The sequence below is a fragment of the Rattus norvegicus genome, chromosome 14 (assembly GCF_036323735.1).
Source record: "Rattus norvegicus strain BN/NHsdMcwi chromosome 14, GRCr8, whole genome shotgun sequence".
NCBI lineage: Eukaryota > Metazoa > Chordata > Mammalia > Rodentia > Muridae > Rattus > Rattus norvegicus.
In genome coordinates this window covers 34,883,293-34,901,334 of record NC_086032.1, presented here as the reverse complement: position 1 = coordinate 34,901,334, position 18,042 = coordinate 34,883,293, and the positions used below count along the sequence as shown (strand labels likewise).

At 43.4% G+C, this 18,042-nt stretch overlaps 1 protein-coding gene across 7 annotated transcripts in view; it reads left to right on the top strand.

The window, feature by feature from the left end:
- Spata18 (spermatogenesis associated 18) overlaps positions 1-15,340 on the top strand; it is a 26,710-nt gene extending 11,370 nt beyond the window's left edge. For 2 of the 7 annotated variants that reach the window (NM_001393794.1, XM_039091694.2), the window contains 8 exons: positions 2,031-2,237; positions 3,637-3,991; positions 5,326-5,484; positions 7,511-7,686; positions 10,825-10,948; positions 12,885-12,968; positions 14,869-14,914; positions 15,223-15,340. In NM_001393794.1, coding sequence (NP_001380723.1) covers positions 2,031-2,237; positions 3,637-3,991; positions 5,326-5,484; positions 7,511-7,686; positions 10,825-10,948; positions 12,885-12,968; positions 14,869-14,914; positions 15,223-15,230 — 1,159 coding nt within the window. In that variant the 3' untranslated portion in view covers positions 15,231-15,340. Of the gene's footprint in view, positions 1-2,030; positions 2,255-3,636; positions 3,992-5,325; positions 5,485-7,510; positions 7,687-10,824; positions 10,999-12,884; positions 13,005-14,868; positions 14,921-15,222 lie in introns of those variants that run through there. The other 5 variants (NM_199374.3, XM_039091693.2, XR_005492908.2 and 2 more) reach the window with 4 other exon arrangements.
- Positions 15,341-18,042: the final 2,702 nt, after the last annotated feature.

The following is an 18,042-nucleotide window of genomic DNA, read 5'->3' as shown; positions in this document are numbered from 1 at the left end:
ACACCCTATAAGAATTCTTGCAGCTGCTACTGAGACATTGAGTTTAGCTTTTCAGTCATTTATTACAATATGAGAATTCCCCCTGCAAATGAGGTAGGGCTTTTATGAATATCTAGTTTTTTTTTTCTCATGACAAGAATGTCTTACTGGCTATAAGAAATCTGGCCACCAAGGCAAAAAAAAAGGCCTTGTGGTCTGGGGAAACTCTAAATTCATTTCTACATCCTGTTCCCTTCCCCTGTACCATGAACACAGACTTAATTCCTTTAAAACCAGAGACCTGTTGGAGCCTCACCCCCAAAATTGGTATTCTAGTCTATTGGGCGATGTGGTCTTTGCAGTGACTTCGCGTGTTCTCGGAAGATCGCTGGTTCCTTTTATAAAAGATTGTGGATCTTCAGATTGATTCTGCCATGTTCAGTTCCTGACAGTCAGGGTCGGCTTGTGGAAAGTTGTTAAACAACTTCCTTAACGTGAATGTCAACCCTCACTCTAAGCTACTTCCCCTTTCAAAGCATTGAATGAAGACTTCATTGGGTTTTATAGTGGATTTCTGATTTTGGTAGTCTATACAAGAAGGGAATTTGAAAGTTCTTGTATATTGTTGACTGTCTGCCCATGTCTTGCCTGAAATACCATGATTGTTTATGAAAAGTATCTTTAATAAAGCTGGTTACAATTAAAAAAAGAAATCTCTAAAGTGTAGCATAGTATCCAGGAACGAAGGACCCCTGCCGTTCTAGTGTACTTACGGTTTCCACTTGCTATTTCTTCTAAACAATAGATTGAAACATCGAAGAGCAGTGTGGAGTCTCTGTGGCTTTGGACTCTCCCTTTCTATTTTACATGATTTTGTTTGATCACTGAGGAAAGAGTAATGCAGATGTCAGTTTCAAATGGGTTCATCCTTTTCAATTTTTTTTTGGCATCTTTTTTTTTCCTGTTGAACACTTTCTTGGACACTAACTTTTAACGCTGCATGCAACATTGGGATGAACTTTTGTTAAATCTTAATTTAGACTTCAGACTAGTTCCTAAAGTTCCTACTGATTATTTTTACAGAAGAACAATAAGCACAGGTCCTTTATCTTTTCTTAATTTTGATTGCCTTGAAGCTTCACTTTGATGCCCCCTCCCACCTCCAAAGGAGCAAGTAGGAAGTTTATTTGCACACACACACACACACACACACACACACACACACACACACACTTAGGCTTAATTTAGCATCCACACATGTTCTAGTGTTAATTGGTTCTAGAACACACTCTGGAGGCTTATCAGGATGTGGTTATGGTTCCCACTTCTTTCTTTCCTGGCCTCCTTTTGACCTCTTACATCCCGGTTGACCCAGAATCTTGAATTTGTGAGCAATATTACCCAGCTGTCTTCTGCTGTTTCTCACGCACCTTTAAATTCCTCAGAGCTTCTGACTTCTCTCCATCCTAAACAGCCCTTCCTCTTTCCTCCCCTCTTCTACTGTTCTCTTTGCTTCTGTTTTACAGTGGTCACACCCCTTTGGATCTTAACGAGGAATGCCAATTTTATTTCCAACGTTTTTATCTTCCTGCTCCATTAAGCCCATAACTCCAGCTAGCCTTGTACAGTCTTCCTTCACACTCTCTATTCAAGAAACGAGCTAGGGGGAGTAAGGGATTATATTAGTGTTGGACTAAGTTTGGAAGGTCAATTGATTTTGGAGTTTTGTTCAACAAAGATGAACACTCTTTGTTCTCAGGGGAGCCGAATAGCCTTTCTTCAGAAAGTTTCCTCTGAACCCCCAGGGAGCTGTAGACGTGGGTAGGATCCCTGGCTCTGCAATTTTGTTCTTTCCCTACTGTATGAGTTCACATATATTGCCTAGAGAGTTTTCCTATGTGACGATGACATGCTGACTGGTGTCAATTGTTTGATTCCTTCTCTTTCCCATTCCTTTCTTCCTTTTCTGTTCCCCTCCCCCACCTCTTAGAAAAGTATTCCCCCTCTTCTTTTCCCTTTCCTTCTCACATCTGTCTGTTTTCTGTTGTTAGGCTCAAATCTCTTCAAGCCCAGGAGGATGCCCGCCACAAAACCTCAGAGAATCGTCGCGCTGAGATTTCAAGAACCGATCGAAGGCCTTCGGGCAAACGAAATTCAGAACGGCCCCAAGATGTGGTGTCCAACTATGAGAAACACCTGAAAAATCTCAAGGACGAGATAGCTGTCTTGTCTGCTGAGAAAAGTGGTCTCCAGGCAAGGTCTGACAAACCTTTGGGTACTTTTGATTTTGTTTCCTTCTGAGTTCGTAGTAGAAGTCTCTGCACAGTGAGAGAGTTTGAGAGAGTGGAATCAAACCCCTAGTGGCCTGGGACGCTTCCATTTGTAAAGGGGTTACCTTTTGGAACTGCATCTTTCTATCCAGAAAAAATGGCTGGAAGCTATGATGGGGATGTGTTAGCTTTGAAACCAGGCTTGTGCAAGCTAGCTCTTCTATGGCTAGTACCTGTTGGAAGAATGTTCCAGAAGTCCAGTTAGATACTAGAGATAACTGTTCATTTCACTACACTGCATTTTTTTGTTTGTCTTTTTTTGTTATTGTTTGTTTGATTTTTTTTCTTGAGACAAGAGTCTCATGTTGTAGCCTGCAGCTCACCCTATAGTCGGGATTGACTTGCAATCCTCCTGCCTCAACATCTTGACTGGTGGGATTCCAGTTTGAACCACCAGGCTGGCATGTACTCTTTTCTCTTTCACTCTGTTAATGGCCATGTGTAAGTCATTTTCATGAAATCCCTCTCATTCGTCATGACCCAAGGGGCAGGTGAGAATGTCAGTGTTAGGTGAGGGCCAAGCAGGCATCTAACTCTGCATTACCTGTCTTGCTCTACTCTCCTCACTCCTCGGGCACTGGCTCCAGACTATCCGGGTTACCTAAATGCTCCTTGAGTCCTTCCTTTGGAGGCTTTCCTCTGTGCTCTACTGGTATTGACTGGTACTGACCAGCCAACGCTGGAAGTTTTTACCTTGTGGGAATTGGCAATACCAGACAGGGAGGCGGCTTTCTCCGCTCTCTCGCAGAGTCTGCTGATTGGCTGAGTGCTTTTTCCTGCTCCTTGCCTAGTTCTTTCCCCTAAGACTTTCCTTTGGGGTCTCCTTGCCTTGGAGCTTGCCTTGGAGCTGCTGCTCTGACAGTTCTAACAGTTTATTTTGCCCTTGATAGCAGGTACCTGGGTGCTGCATGAGTTCCTAGCATCTGACTTGAGTGCTAACTTTGGCCTTCGCTACAGGAGTTGCCCCTAGACGGTCCCTTTTGTGAAATGACCAACAGCCAAAGCCGGAGACGCGGGCTGACTGAAAATATTAATTGAGGTGCTCCCAATGAAAGGGTTTTGTAAATTTGAATTCATTGGGTAAATATGTGGTATTGTTCTGATTTCTGGAGGCCTTTGAAACCTTTGGAGACAAAAGTGTTGCCTACATTCCACTTTTAGAGGGGGAGATAATCCCCGCAGGCCCCTCCTCCACTCATATGTGTGGTGTGTGTGCTGCTAGTGTGTCCTCTGTGAAGCATACCAGGAGAGGAATACTAGTTTAGGAAGTCCAGGAAGAGGGGAAGTGTCAATCAGTCTTGCCCTGATAATTCTTGTTCCCCCACAGTCATAGGCAGACCAGGAGCCGGTCTCCTAGCCCAGGCCCCCGAGGCCCCCGCGGGCCCCGTGGCCGCCGCCGTAGCCGCAGCCACAGCCGCAGCCACAGCCGCAGCCACAGCCGCAGCCACAGCCACAGCAACAGCCACAGCAACAGCCGATCCAATAGTCCCTGCACCACAGTGGCCAAGATCAGAAGCCCGTCCCCAAACCGTTCCAAAATGTCCAGTGTGGCTCGCAAAGCAGCTCTCCTGTCCCGATTCAGCGACGCCTATTCCCAGGCCCGCCTGGATGCACAGTGCCTACTGCGGCGTTGCATCGACAGGGCTGAGACAGTGCAGCGGATCATTTACATCGCCACAGTGGTAAATGCGACATCTGCAGTCCTTGAGGCGGTGGGAGATCATAAAGTGAATGCTCGTGCATCTTGAAGTCACTGTGGAGGGAGGATACCCATCTCCCTATCAGTTCTGTGTCTCCCTATCAGTTCTGTTTCTCCCTTCTTTTCCTTCCTTCCTTCCTTCCTTCCTTCCTTCCTTCCTTCCTTCCATTATATATACATTTGGTAACTATTTGGTTTTTCATGATTTAAAAATATCGTACACACATCACATATATTAACGTTTATGTTGGCCAGACATATACTGCCCTGTCCATCACACAACACAAGACTATCTCAAATGTGTCCATGTTAAACTGACAGATACCATGCCTTTTGCCCTATATGACTACATGAGCACACAGTAGGGATATTGCTTTAAATGATTATTACTTATTGATCTTCTGCCAGTCTGAGAAAACCAGAGGATAAGTTAACTCACCCTTCTACTTAAGTTATTTATGAGTTGCCAAAGCTGGCAAATGTCGGCTATTCCAGTTTTGTAAATTTAAAAGATACTTAAATATAAGTCCTATGGGTGGACGGCATCTTAAGATCTCATTATAAGAATAAACATTATAAGAAGAAACAAAACCAAACATCGTGTTAATAGGAGAGCAGATAGATTAGAAATCCTGGCTCTATTAATTTATGCCAAACATCAGCAAAGTATGGGCCACATCTGGCTTGTTCCTAGAACATCTGGCTTGTGCCTAAGAACTAGGAATGAAGGATTGTTTTGTACTTTTAAAGGGCTGTGGTAGAAATATTAAGTGACAGAGGTGGTAGGCGGTGAAGTCAATACATTTACCGTTCACCTCGTCATGAGATCCTGGTTTATGTAACTAAGAGTCATTTATTGATTTGGTTAAGGCTGTATGCATTTAGAGACTGTATTTTCCTTGAGAAACCAAGTCTTACCAGCAAACACTGCATAACATGTACAGGATAAAGGCTTACTGAGTTTGTAACAGGAATCTGGGATGAATTGTTTTCTCTTAATGTCTTGGCTAGCACTACGGCATTACTATGGGGCCATAGGATAGGACTTATGGGTCTGCATTGTCCTGCTTATGGCCCTCAGAATTACCATCCCAAGGCTCACCTGTCTTAAAATTAGTGGATTGTCATGTATATTTCTACATACTTTCAAAAGTTGACAGTCGTGTATCTCACGGGTCAAAGCCATGTTTGACCAACTGTGCTTAGTCATTTGAACTCTGGTAGGATGGTGCAGTGTTGAACTCTTCCTAGGTCCTTTCTCTGAACCTTTTCATCTCCTCTCCTCATTAGATTAACCTGCTGTGTTTTCCTGTACAGGAGGCATTTCACATAGCTAAAATGGCATTCAGGCATTTCAAGATCCGGGTGAGGAAGATGCTGACGCCATCACACGTGGGATCCAATGACTTTGAGACCGCAGTCTCTGACTATATCGTTTGTCATCTGGACCTATATGACTCTCAAAGCAGTGTCAATGTAAGTCTTCCATCTCTTGTGAGGAGGGACATGTGGCTGATGACAGCTACTGAATACTGGTGACTCAGGAATCCATGCGTATACTTGACATTACTTGAAGCACTGGTCCCTATTGGCTGTTGTTTCCTTTTCCTCTTCCTTCCTCTCTTTCTTTCCTTCTTTCTTTCTTTCTTTCTTTCTTTCTTTCTTTCTTTCTTTCTTTCTTTCTTTCTTTCTTTCTTCCCTCCTTCCTTCCTTCCTTTCTTCCTTCCTTCCTCCCTTCCTTCCTTCCTTTTGCATGTATCTGCAAGTGTTTGGGTGTTGCATGTGTCTGTGAGGGTGTGCACACATCTGTAGAGGCAGATGTTGACACCAGGTGTCTCTTTTGATCACGCTTCACTTTAACTTCTAAGCCAAGGTCTCTTGTTGGATTTGAGCTTGCTGACTTGGGTACCTTCAGCTAGCTGGGCTAACCAAAGACTCTCCAGTCCCTGCCTCTTTAGTACCAGGACAATTAGACTTCCATGGTCACCCTGAGTTTATGTGAGTGTTGGGATTCCAACACGGGTCCTCATGCCTGCAGCAGATGCTTTATCCACTGGGTCACTCCCTTAGACTCTCACGTAGACATCTCACAGGAAAACGTTCTGAGCTTTGTAGCCATATCCTTCAGGCGGATCTTTGAGATGGGGAATTAAATGCCTTACTTCTTTTTAACATAGTTATTTATTTTTATCTTACGTACATTGATGTTTTGCCTGCATGTATCTCTGTATGAGGTCGTCAGAGTCCCTGGAATCTGGCGTTGAGGCAGTTGTGAGTTGTCATGTGGGTGCCGGCAACTGAACTCGGGTCCTTGAGAAGAACAGCCAGTGCTTCTAACAACCAGGCCACCTCTCCAGTCCCGAAACATCTTAGTTATTAAGAGAGAGGGCTCTGGGAAATGAGTGCCGGTTGGATTTTGACTTTGCTACATGACTGCTTTGTTGCCTTCTGCATGCATTTAGACCCCTAGTGCCCTGGCTTTCTAATCTCTGGATGGGAGCATAGAGGTCTTTGTCTCACCCAGCGATAATGGGTGGGGTCAATAAAAGGAGGTGGGGCATTTGTCTAGCAGAAGTCTTGGTGCACTGCAAACACTTAATAAAAAAACAAGTTATTTTGCTTATGTTGTGGTGTAGGGAGGTATTAGCTAAGTTTTTGGCTGGTGTCTCATACATGTACTCACAAAAGAAAAGCAAGGAGAGGAGATAGCTTAGCTTGTAAAATGCCTGCCATCGAAGCATGAAGTTCCTGTTGTAAAATTATATAAAATAGAATGCTGTCTTTTACCCTCTCTAGATCCAGCACTACAGTGCCCCGTGATATCTGTAGTTATCTTGCCAGAAACACATGTCCCAATTCTGGGGCGGCTTAGTGTCCCAGCTGCCACACACTCTCTTAAACTTAAATCGCCACATGAAAGAACACACAACACAATAACCTCTGATCCAATTGATAAGATATAATTGCCCACCTAAACATACAAAGCCCTATGCACATCCATTCCTTAAGAACATTCATAACAACCTGTAAATACACAGAGTGGAATCTTAACATCAGCCTCCATACATAAAATCTGGGCGAAGTAGCACACATTTGTAATCACAGCATAAGGGGTCAGAGATAGGTAGATTGAGTGATCCATCAAGACATCTGTCATTAACCTCTGGACTCCACCTGTACCTGCATGCATATGTACACTCATGGACATGTGCCCCTCCTCCATGAACTAATAAACACCAGGAGCCTCGTCCTTGGTTGCTAAGAGCTATTTCTCTTGCTGTTAGCTTGTCATTTCTGCTCTGTCTTCTCTCTTTTTTCCTTACTAGCGAGCAACAGCATCCTGCTTCTGTAGCATACCTGCCTCCCCTTCTGGACTGACATATTTTCACTCACAGACTCTTCCTCACTGCCCATCCCATTCCCGTTGATGCTGGGATCCTCTGGATGCCGGAGCTTCTTGTCACATATCTGCAGCCAACTGATGCCAGCTTTTGTTTTTCAGGATGTGATCCGTGCCATGAACGTCAACCCCAAGATCTCATTCCCTCCGGAAGTTGACTTCTGCCTCCTCACTGACTTCATCCAGGAGATTTGCTGTATTGCTTTTGCGATGCAGTCCTTAGAGCCACCCCTTGATATCGCATTTGGGGCAGACGGAGAAGTCTTTAACGAGGCCAAGTAAGAAAGACGCTCACTGTCTCTGCTCCCTAGGAAGATGAAGGGGGAAAATCTTGGGTAGAGAAATCAATAGCCACTCCCCTGCCATGAGTTTCTCTGTATCATCATCTGGACCCCCATCTTGGGCTCATTCTTCACTGAACACATTAGCATTGTGGTGAGCTAAGGAGATACCTGGGGCCTGGTTGGAGCATTGATTGCTAAAAAAAAAATGTACCCTGTAAATACAATACAGTTTTAACATTTTATTTTTTCCCTGTGTGGTGTATAATGTGTGTGCACACGTGTGCAGACGGATGCTCCTGTGGAGGTCAAAGGTCAATGGTCTGAGAGAGCAGTTCTTATTGCATAATGTAGACCAGGTCTCTCAAAGTGTGGTGTGTACAGTGCAGGCATTTGCTAAGAATGCATACATCTACACCACACTCTGCTATTTTCTGCAGTGGTTCTAGCTCAGGGCACGGGAGGCTGCAGTTCACAAACACCAGGCACACTCATGCATGATGATGTGTGCAAAGGGTGGCTCTGGACTCCTGTCTAGAACCATTACAGTCTACCAAATTTTCCCATGGTGAAGACTCCTCTAAGAAGCCTGAAGTTGAAGTAAGGGAACATTGAGTTTTGGCGAGGTCTTGCCTGTAGTTCAAGATTACCAGTTGTCTGAGAGGATAGGCCAGGCTAGTGGTTAAGAAGGACAGCTCTGGTTTCACGCTGCCTAGCTTGGAATCCTGTTGCTCTGTGATCTTGGACATAGTCCTTTGTTTTTCTGTCCTTCACTTTTCCTCTATTTCAAGGTGGTGGGATGGGGAATACTAATGCCTCTTCCCCAGATCTGTAGAGGGCTAGCCAGGATAACCAGATGGAGCTATTAAGATGATGTCAGGCATTTAGTGAGATCTCAGGAAATATGAACTCCAGGTTTTTGTTTAAGCCATAGTTCAGGGTAGGTAGCTGGCCAACATTCTTGCAAGCTTGTTGACGAGAGAGACACACATCTTTGTCTCATAACAGGAATGGGCTTTCTGGTTGGTTTGAGTTATTCTCTTGATATTCCTAGTTTCTTTCAGGTCTTTGTTCTTAGCATATATCCACTTTGGAAGAACGGGATGTTTGAACATTGCCCTGAAGTTGAGTCCTTTTCTTTACAGAAACCCTTACCACTTTCTATCTTTATTTATTTCTTCTTTAGAATATGGGTAGTATCACTCAGATGTTCACCCATTTTGGTTTATGTAATCTGCATGTTTTGCAGACCACTGTTGGACCTCTCCATCACATGCCTTTAACCAGAGGAAACCCACTGTCTTGTGTGCCTGATGGCTGGGCAATTGAAGTTAGAGTTCCTAACTACAATTGAATTTGATTCTACTGTTGTTTCTCTGTGTCTAAAGGTCCCTATCTGTTGAGCCAACCAACCAGGGATTAAAAATACCAGGAAAAAATATGACCACATATAAGCTATTTTTCTTTGTCATTCCTTAGTACAGAGTAATAGTTGTCACATCTTATTTATATTGTATTAGGTATTATAAGTAATCTAGATGTGACTTGAAGTATGCAGGAGGAGGTCCATAGGTTATAGAAAATATAACAGCATTATGTATGTATGTATGTATGTATGTATGTATGTATGTATGTATGTATGTATGTAGTATACACATATTGTAAACAGTCTTACTCTGTAGCTAGAACTAGCCTGGGGCTTGTTACTTAGATCAGACTGACTTTAAGCCCAATCCATTTGCCTTAGCCTCTTTAGTGTTAGAATTACACGTGTACACCACACACCCAATCTATGAGACCATTTTATGCAAGGCATGTAACTATCTGTGGACTATGGTGTCTGTTGTGTCCCAAAGCAATCCTCTGTGGACACAAGGAAGGGGACAGTGTGCTTTAGGAAGTCACAGAACACACCAAAGCATTTGGTACCTGGCAGCCTTTTTCAGGAAGCAAACACCAAACTTCCTTTCTTAGCCTCATGCCTCCACAGTCTTCCGAATGGAATGGGCTGGAGACTTCTTGACAAGTGGCTCTGATCCTTGGGTGGGCACCGCTCTCTGCTGAGTTTTCTTCTTAACGGAGGGTCAAAGAAGTGGATATAGGAAGCCCGGCTGAAGTGAGCAGCAGAGAGAGACTCCTTTTCATCCTTAGTTATCCCTAGCTATGACGTTAGCTGTTATAGAAGTACTTTTTAAAAATTAGCCTCAGAACACATCATGGACTCATTTTAAGTAAAACTAAGCTCGCTATTATTGTTTGCTGTTTGTGCCTTGACTAAACCATGTATTTCCTCTGTTTGGATGCTTAGCACACCTTCTATCCTCTGCCACACCCTCATGTGTTCATACTAAATATTATCTTCCTACACTTGCATTATTGCTCCGGCTTATTGAGCTGTTCTATTGGGTACGGGTACTGTCACCTGTGGCTTTTTTTCCTTCTGCCTGCCTTTGAGTAAGTTTATTGTGTTTTAATCAAGACACTGACAAACAGGTTGACTTGTCATCAGACTGGGGAGAAGCCTGATGAGATGAGTCAGTGGTTAAGAGCATGGGCTACTTTTCTACTGTAATCCGAGCTTCAAGGGTTCTCCCCAGAAACTGCACATACACACACACACACACACACACACACACACACACACACACACACACACACACACACGGGGAGAGAGAGAGAGAGAGAGAGAGAGAGAGAGAGAGAGAGAGAGAGAGAGAGGAAGAGGGAATGAAGGAGAGGGAGAGGGAAAGGAAGAAGGAGAGGGAGAGAGAGATCCTAACATTTTCATTCAGATACTCATTGATCTGTTAATTACCCATCTTTGGATATGGCCGCCAAGTCATAATTCAATTTATCTATTTAAACACTTCTTTAGATTTCCTTTGTTTTGTTCACAGAAATAGCATGAGAAATGTTAGGAACTATAACAGTCTGAGAGCACATACCATCTCCTGAACCAAGGAATGAGGGCCTGATCACTGTTTAGATCTAAGCTTAGTCAGACATGGCATTTCAGGTGGGTTTCCCTAGTTATGCTACAAGACACTTACCTTCCCACTGGCGGCCACACCTGGCTTTGGCTCACAGTATGCAAAACAGTTTCTTACTATCTTCGGTCTCTTTGTGTTCCCACAGGTACCGCCGCAGCTATGACTCGGACTTCACGGCTCCCTTGGTCTTTTATCACGTGTGGCCTGCTCTCATGGAGAACGACTGTGTCATTATGAAGGGAGAAGCTGTCACCAAGAGAGGGGCTTTTGTACGGTGGCCTTGCATAGTGACAGTTCATCCCCAGAGTTTGCTTCACAAGTTCGAGACTATTTATAAACCCAAAGAGTCTATAAAAGAAGTCGATAGAGTTGCTTGATAAGCTCTCATACAAAGGAGAAGGAGAAATGGCTGCTTATTTATGGGCTGTCCCACAATTCTTTGTAATTCCCCCGGCAGTGACTTCATTGCTGATGTTGGGTCTGAAGGTGGAGCTAGCTATGACTCATTTACCTCCTCCATCTTAGATGTTGACATCCCAGTTATCCACTTGGGGGAACTTATACATTTATTCTGCCTTTTTCTCCTTGGTATGATGTGTGTGGAAGGGAAGGATGGAGGGAAGCAGGACAGAGGAAGTGGGAAGAAAGTCATTTGGCTTTGGAAGGGCGCTTCCTATAGGTCTTGCTTATAGATGGTTTGAACATCTTGGAAAATTAAACAGCCTCCCAAATGGAGCCTTTGGGGTGTGTGTGTGTGTGTGTGTGTGTGTGTGTGTGTGTGTGTCTATGTGTGTGTCTGTGTGAGTGTGGTGTGTCAGTGAGTGTGTGTGTATGTGTGTGTGTGTGTCTGTGTGAGTGTGGTTTGTCTGTGAGTGTGTGTGTGTGTGCGCGTGTGTGTGTGTCTGTGTGAGTGTGGTGTGTCAGTGAGTGTGTGTGTGTATGTGTGTGTATGTGTGTGTATGTGTCTATATGTGTGTGTATGTGTGTGTATGTGTGTGTGTGTCTCTGTGAGTGTGGTGTGTCTGTGAGTGTGTGTGTGTGTGATATGTATTACTGTGTGAATGTGAATGTGTTTATATATGCCTGTACACACATGTGTGAGAGTGTGTGTGATATGTATTACTGTGTGAATGTGAATGTGTTTATATATCCTGTGCACACATGTGTGAGAGTGTGTGTGTGTGATATGTATTACTGTGTGAATGTGAATGTATTTATATATGCCTGTGCACACATGTGTGAGAGTGTGTGTGTGTGGCTCTGTGCTGGGATTCATGGCCACAAAACCTTGGAGATGCACATGCCATGATGTAATATTTACTCCAGCCTTTCCTAGACAGAATCACATGTATTCCTAGTGGCACCCCTCTGCCCAGAACAAAGCCAGGGTGGTAGATTCTGTTTCTGTCCTCTGAACTGGGTGACAGAGAATTGCTTTGAGGCTGAACATAAAAGGGGATAGGGCACTTTATTAAAAACAAACTTAGGATAGTGGTGAGTGCTTTACAAGTTAAAATACCATTGTAGTGACAACTATCTTCATTCAAAAGAACCGAGCCTATCAAATTCGGACCTTGTCTCTCTGACAACGTGTGCTCTACAGAGAATATTTTCATGAAACAGGATTCTTGTCCTTATAACTCTCTGTTAGAAATTTTTTTACTAGTGGAGTGCAGTCTGGAAGGGAGGGAGGGAACTCAGTCACACTTTCTATGCTCAAGTCGGGTAGCTATTTTCCAACGATCTCTTCTCTCTCGTCATGTGTGTCACCCACACTTGACCCTTTTATTGATTCACAATTAAAACAGCACATGCATTTGCTGTAGAATCTTCTTCATATGGATTCAGTAGCCAGTCAACAGAGGCCTCTTAGTGCGTCCAGTGACATTTCTTCTGTAATATATATGATCTCAGGGTAGCATTGAGGTGGTAGAGATCTAAACTGAATGTACCACCCAAGCCAGAAGTCAAACGTGATTTCTAATGGCTCGCTCTGAGAAATACTTACCTGAGTGGGAATCAGCCTTGAGTTCATTATGGTGGGATTTTACTGCAGCAAATATTGGGCATTGCAGGAAAGAATAGGAGGAACATTGTTCACACTGGTGATGAGGGAAGGGCTGTCCTGCCACTAAGGCCTGTGGTAAGCCACATCTGCTCTCACAGACTCATGAGTCTCTCTCTGTCTCTCTTCCTCTTTTGCAGTGGACCACTGTTCGACCAGTAATGCGATGCCGTAGCAGGAGCTTAAGTCCCATCTGTCCTCGTAGTCGTTTCGGAATAAGCACGGTACATTCCTGTGTAACCATTCCTGCAGACGACCTTGTACGATGATGCTTTCCTAAGAGGGGGTGATTGCAAATCCATAAGTAGAAAGGGAGACTGTTGCCTTGATTTGACTTCCTACGTGATTTCATTTCATTCTATTTTTTTACACCATTATGACAAGAAGTTTAGCATTCTAGAAAGAAACAGAAGTGCTTGTTTTTTTCTTCAATTTTCCTATTTCATTATTTCAAGGAATAATAGACTTTACTTATCTAATAGTTTTATTCTTTTCATCCTTGAGCAAGGTGTTAGATATCAGTTGGACATGTGGACATGGGGCACTTGAGTCACAGATCTGAGCAGAGGTCCCCAGTTCCTTTAGAAATCCATACATGAATTTGAGGAAATTACATAGAGATCCTTAACTGGAATAGTTCCTAAAAGACAGTTAAGGTATTAATTTGTCCCCAAATTCAAAGTAGGAAAGATAAAATTAGTTGCTAAAAATTAGTTGATAAAATTAGTGTATCAATGCTTGGAAAGATTACTAATCTTCTATTTAAATTTGAAAAATTATATAAAAATCATTTTGAAAACTCACAGTATTTATATCCCCAAAAACATCACGGTGACCCATCTTTGTTCATTAACTCACCAAATAACATTCAATCAATGTCTGTGAAATGTGGGGCTGGACCACGATACCCATCTGCTATCCTTTAAGTGTACGTGGTTATTTGTATCTGTGTTGGGCTTTGTTCTCAAAGAGGATCGTGATGCAGGTCAAGTTGGGAGATCCAAGGGGTGGCACGGTATGACACAGTCTACCATGCAAAGATGCAGGGGTGGTGAGGAAGCAGCGCACAGAAGCTGGTGTTTAGTTTGGTCTTTTAGGATGGACAGATGTCACAGAGGGAGAAAACCACCTAAGAAATGCCAGGGAACTGGAAAAGCTACAGAATGGAGGCAGTCCTTTTGCTCTTGGAGATTTTACAAAGTGTAACCACATATATTCAGGAATAAGTATGTTTAGTAGGTTAAGGAAGGACTCATGTATTTAGTGACTTGATAAATGAGAAGGGAGCCTTAAGAGCCTCCTGATGGGATATCTCTATCCCAAGAGGAGACTGTGTATCCCCAGTGTTTGCTTCACAAGGACAGGATAGTTTACATATTAGAGTTAGTAGATAGTCCCCTAGGCCCTGGAGGCTTGAACTCTGGACTTTCAGTAGAAGTTTTATTCAAGGGGAGTGTCCCCTGCATTGAGTCATGAGACATTTCTGAACCCCCTTCTCTATCATTCTTTGCTTGGGAGAATGACATAGCATCAAGTGTAGATGAGGACATAAAATATATTCTCAAAGATGAGACTGAGCCAACTTCTCTCTGTCTCTCCCTTCAACAAAGCTAGGCACCTACAAGATAAAATGTCAATACTGTTGGTCTACCTTTCAGGCTTAAATAAGGCCTCAAATTTTACAGAATACAGTTTGTCTTGGACACTATCCTTTTACCTAATATGTTTGAGACGTTAGGACAGGAAAGAGGCATGTAGCTGGTATCGGATTTGAAGTCTCAGTGTGGTGGTAGTTTCTGCTTAGTGAAGGTGAGATTTGAAAAGTGTTTCTTTCTTGGATGCCCAGAGCCTTCCTTAGTAGGGCAGGGTTTTGAGCTTAATGTCATAATTTTAGTTCTTATTAATTATGTTAAAAAGTTTCCCTTCTATTAAGCCATCGAACCCAACTTCCAATCAACAATATAATTTAAATCAAATTATATATGCATTGACTTATCGAGCCTAGGAAGACTCATGCCATTCAGCCCCTCAGAGAAACTAATTAGCTAATTTTAAGAACTAAGCAAGTCTAGGTAATCCATGCTCTGAGCTTGTGTAATCCGCATCATTCTTTTACACATCTAGGTATCTCGGAGTCGAAGTCCTTCGCCAATAAGGTGTACATTCGCAAGTAAGTGTGATAATGAAGGCTGAGGAAACTTCCTGCTTTTTAATTATTCTCTGGCACATGCCACACTTTGGAGCAAAAATGGTTATTCTTGGGAAATATCTTTTCTCTCCAATTCGCACCGTTCATTTCATCCCTGGGCCCTTTCATTGACGATGCTTGGGCAGCTCTCATGAGTTACAGGAAGAGCAACCTCCACGGAGAGATTTAACTGCGGTGACCCAAGATTGGTTATTTCTTTTCAGTTAGGCAGCTCTGAAGAATGTGCAGAACATGACCATAGTAATGAGCTGTCCTTTTTTTCTCCCTAGGGTATTAAAACCACCAGCCACATCCGTTTGCCGCAGTTGGACCAGCCAGCTTCCCCAGAGTATCCACCCACCTGCCTTGTCTGCCTCCGACCTCGTTAAACATGAAATGAAAAGGCAATTCATTCTGTGCATCACTGCTCACAGAGCATTCCGTACTGTGGTTCAGGGCCTTTGTAACACTAGGTACATAGCAGTCCACCTTATTTCATAGGAGCAAATTCCATTAATTTCATAAAAACGATTATTTAGGCATATAGGATCATATTCATTTGAACACAGTCCATTTCAAAGGTATGGACTTCCCCTCCTGAAGCACCAGGGGGCTCTTTCATAGCAACTCTGGGAGCAAAAATAGAGTTATTATTCAGCTGACTCCCAAAGAAAGGACAAGAGATTTTAGTTTACAGATCAGCCATTAACACTCCCATTGTTAACATCAGAGTTTAGCCTCCCAAGAAGCTTTTAGTTGGTGTCCTGATCCCCTCTTAAGGGTTCAAAGGCAGCCATACCACTTACTGGAAAGTCACTCCAGTTCCACTTAGGGGACGTGGAGACAGTAATAAGACATGAATTTAAAAGGATAGAATTAGTTAGCTCGCTTCTCTCTTTAAAAATGCTTGTGGGTTTTCTATTTGATATTCTCTCTCTCTGTCCCTCTCTCTGTCTCTCTGTCACTCTCTCTCTCTCTGTCACTCTCTCTGTCTCTCTGTCACTCTCTGTGTCTCTGTCTCTGTCTCTGTCTCTCTCTCCCTCCCTCTCTCTGTCTACAGATGCCATTTAATCAGTTCAGATTTGAAAGCTATGGCTTCAAGGGCCTGAGAACTAACACCCCCTCACATATTTCCCCCTTTATGTCTTTCTTGTAAGATACACAATCAATTAGCAAACGTAATCAATTAGCTAACATGCAGGCTTAATTAACAAACGAAACAGTTCATAGGCAGGCAACACACTACAGAAAGATCAATGTGGCGTAATAAAAGACGCACCAGATGGGGCCATGTAAGAGTTTCCTGCAGAGTGCTGCTGCAGTCAGATATCAGTTTGAGGCTGGTGTTGACCAAGTGCTGTTTTCTCCCAATAAGGAGTGATTCAAAGTTTTAATGCACGTGTTAAGCATAAAGCTTACCTGCACCATCCCTCCACCTAGTTGTAATCGAAGACCTCCTATGAAAGCCCTCTGGCTAGAGGACATGCGCTCAAGGCTCCCCAAAAGGGGCTTGGTTTACCGATTTTTAATTGGAGTTAATTTTTCTTCACTGCTTCTCTGTGATGTAGTCGGGAGTCCAAAACATGGTAGAAATGGACTATTCCTCTCTCCAGATAACTAAGGTTCCTTTATTTTTCTTATTTTCCTTTCAGGCCAGCCTTACATACATGCCACAGGCTTGCTGGTCTAAGGTCAGAGTACAAACCAGCAACTGATGCTTTAGGACTGGAACAAACATGCAAAATGCAACCTCTCCAAGCATCTTGCTCTATGCTGGAGGGCGGGAATGGAGACCTCCTTTAGTCTCTGCTCCTTGAATCCTGTGAACAGCAGCTTATTCTGAGGCTTGAGTTTTTCCTCTTTGTGTGTGTGTGTGTGTGTGTGTGTGTGTGTGTGTGTGAGCGTGTGTGCGGGATAACAGCACACACAAATGGTCCCTCCTCCCCCTGGCTAATCATAAAGACACACAGCCATAACCCCATGATCTGGGAAACTAAGGCTGGCCTTCAATTCATAATCTTTCTGCCTTAGTTTCCCAGATCATGGGGTTATGTCTGTCTGTCAGTATGATTAGTGAGGCCTTACTTCACAGGTGCATGCGTGCATGCACACATACACACACACACCCCTAAAGAGGAAAAACTCAAGCCTCAGAATGAGCTGCTGATCACAGGATCAAAGGAACATTTTGTACCCTGGTAACGTTTGTTGCCCATTGGTGTGTAGCCTTGAGCAAGTTACCTGACCTCTCTGAGCTCAGTTTCATAATAGAAAGAGCAGACTGGGTGAAAGTGAGCGTTCTCTTTAATTTTAACAGACTCATTGCTTTACATAGCAAAGCATTTACTCTGGATATTCTGGAATATTGACCGAAGTTAGTGCAACCTATATGGCCATACAGACTGTAAGCGATTTTTATTAAAACTTTTTAGTAAGGAACGGGCAAGGACCATCCGTGAAGGTAAAATTAAAGCATTAAGTGATCAATTCTACCCAGTATCCACATGTGAGGTCACAGCTAGTGCTACACATCAGCACGGAAAACACCATGTCGGTGACTTTTGAGATGCTGGGCTATTCTTGATAACATTTCGAGTGACAACCAGTCTAACTCGACTTAGACGGCTCCAGCATTCCTGAACAACCGAGTGCATGTTAAAACTGCAGCGGCACCCAATACAGAAACGTAGTGCAGTTATTTACTCTTAATCCTCTGGAGCCACTAACTATTCCCCAAGCATCAAATTTGAACTATAGCCACACAGGGAAAGCCAAATAGTCAAAAGTAACCTTTAGAAAGCATCCATAAACCCAAAGAAGGCTGTCCTGTCCCCACGGTATGCGGGTGCGGAAAGCTGCAAAGCTCTTGTTTTGTACTCTGAGTCAACGTGAGTGTTTGTGTTATTATTTGGCATTTAATAATAAAATCGCAATAGAGTTCTTCCTTCCAGACTCCTTCCAGGGTTCGGTGGTGCCCCCTACCACCAGGTTCACTAATCCACGAAAGCGAACCGCGACCACACATTCAAGTAAATTCCGACTGTACCCTGCCGCAGGTTGACCTGGGATAGCTTCAGCTCCTCGGGGAAGCATGGCTGCCCGCTGTGTTT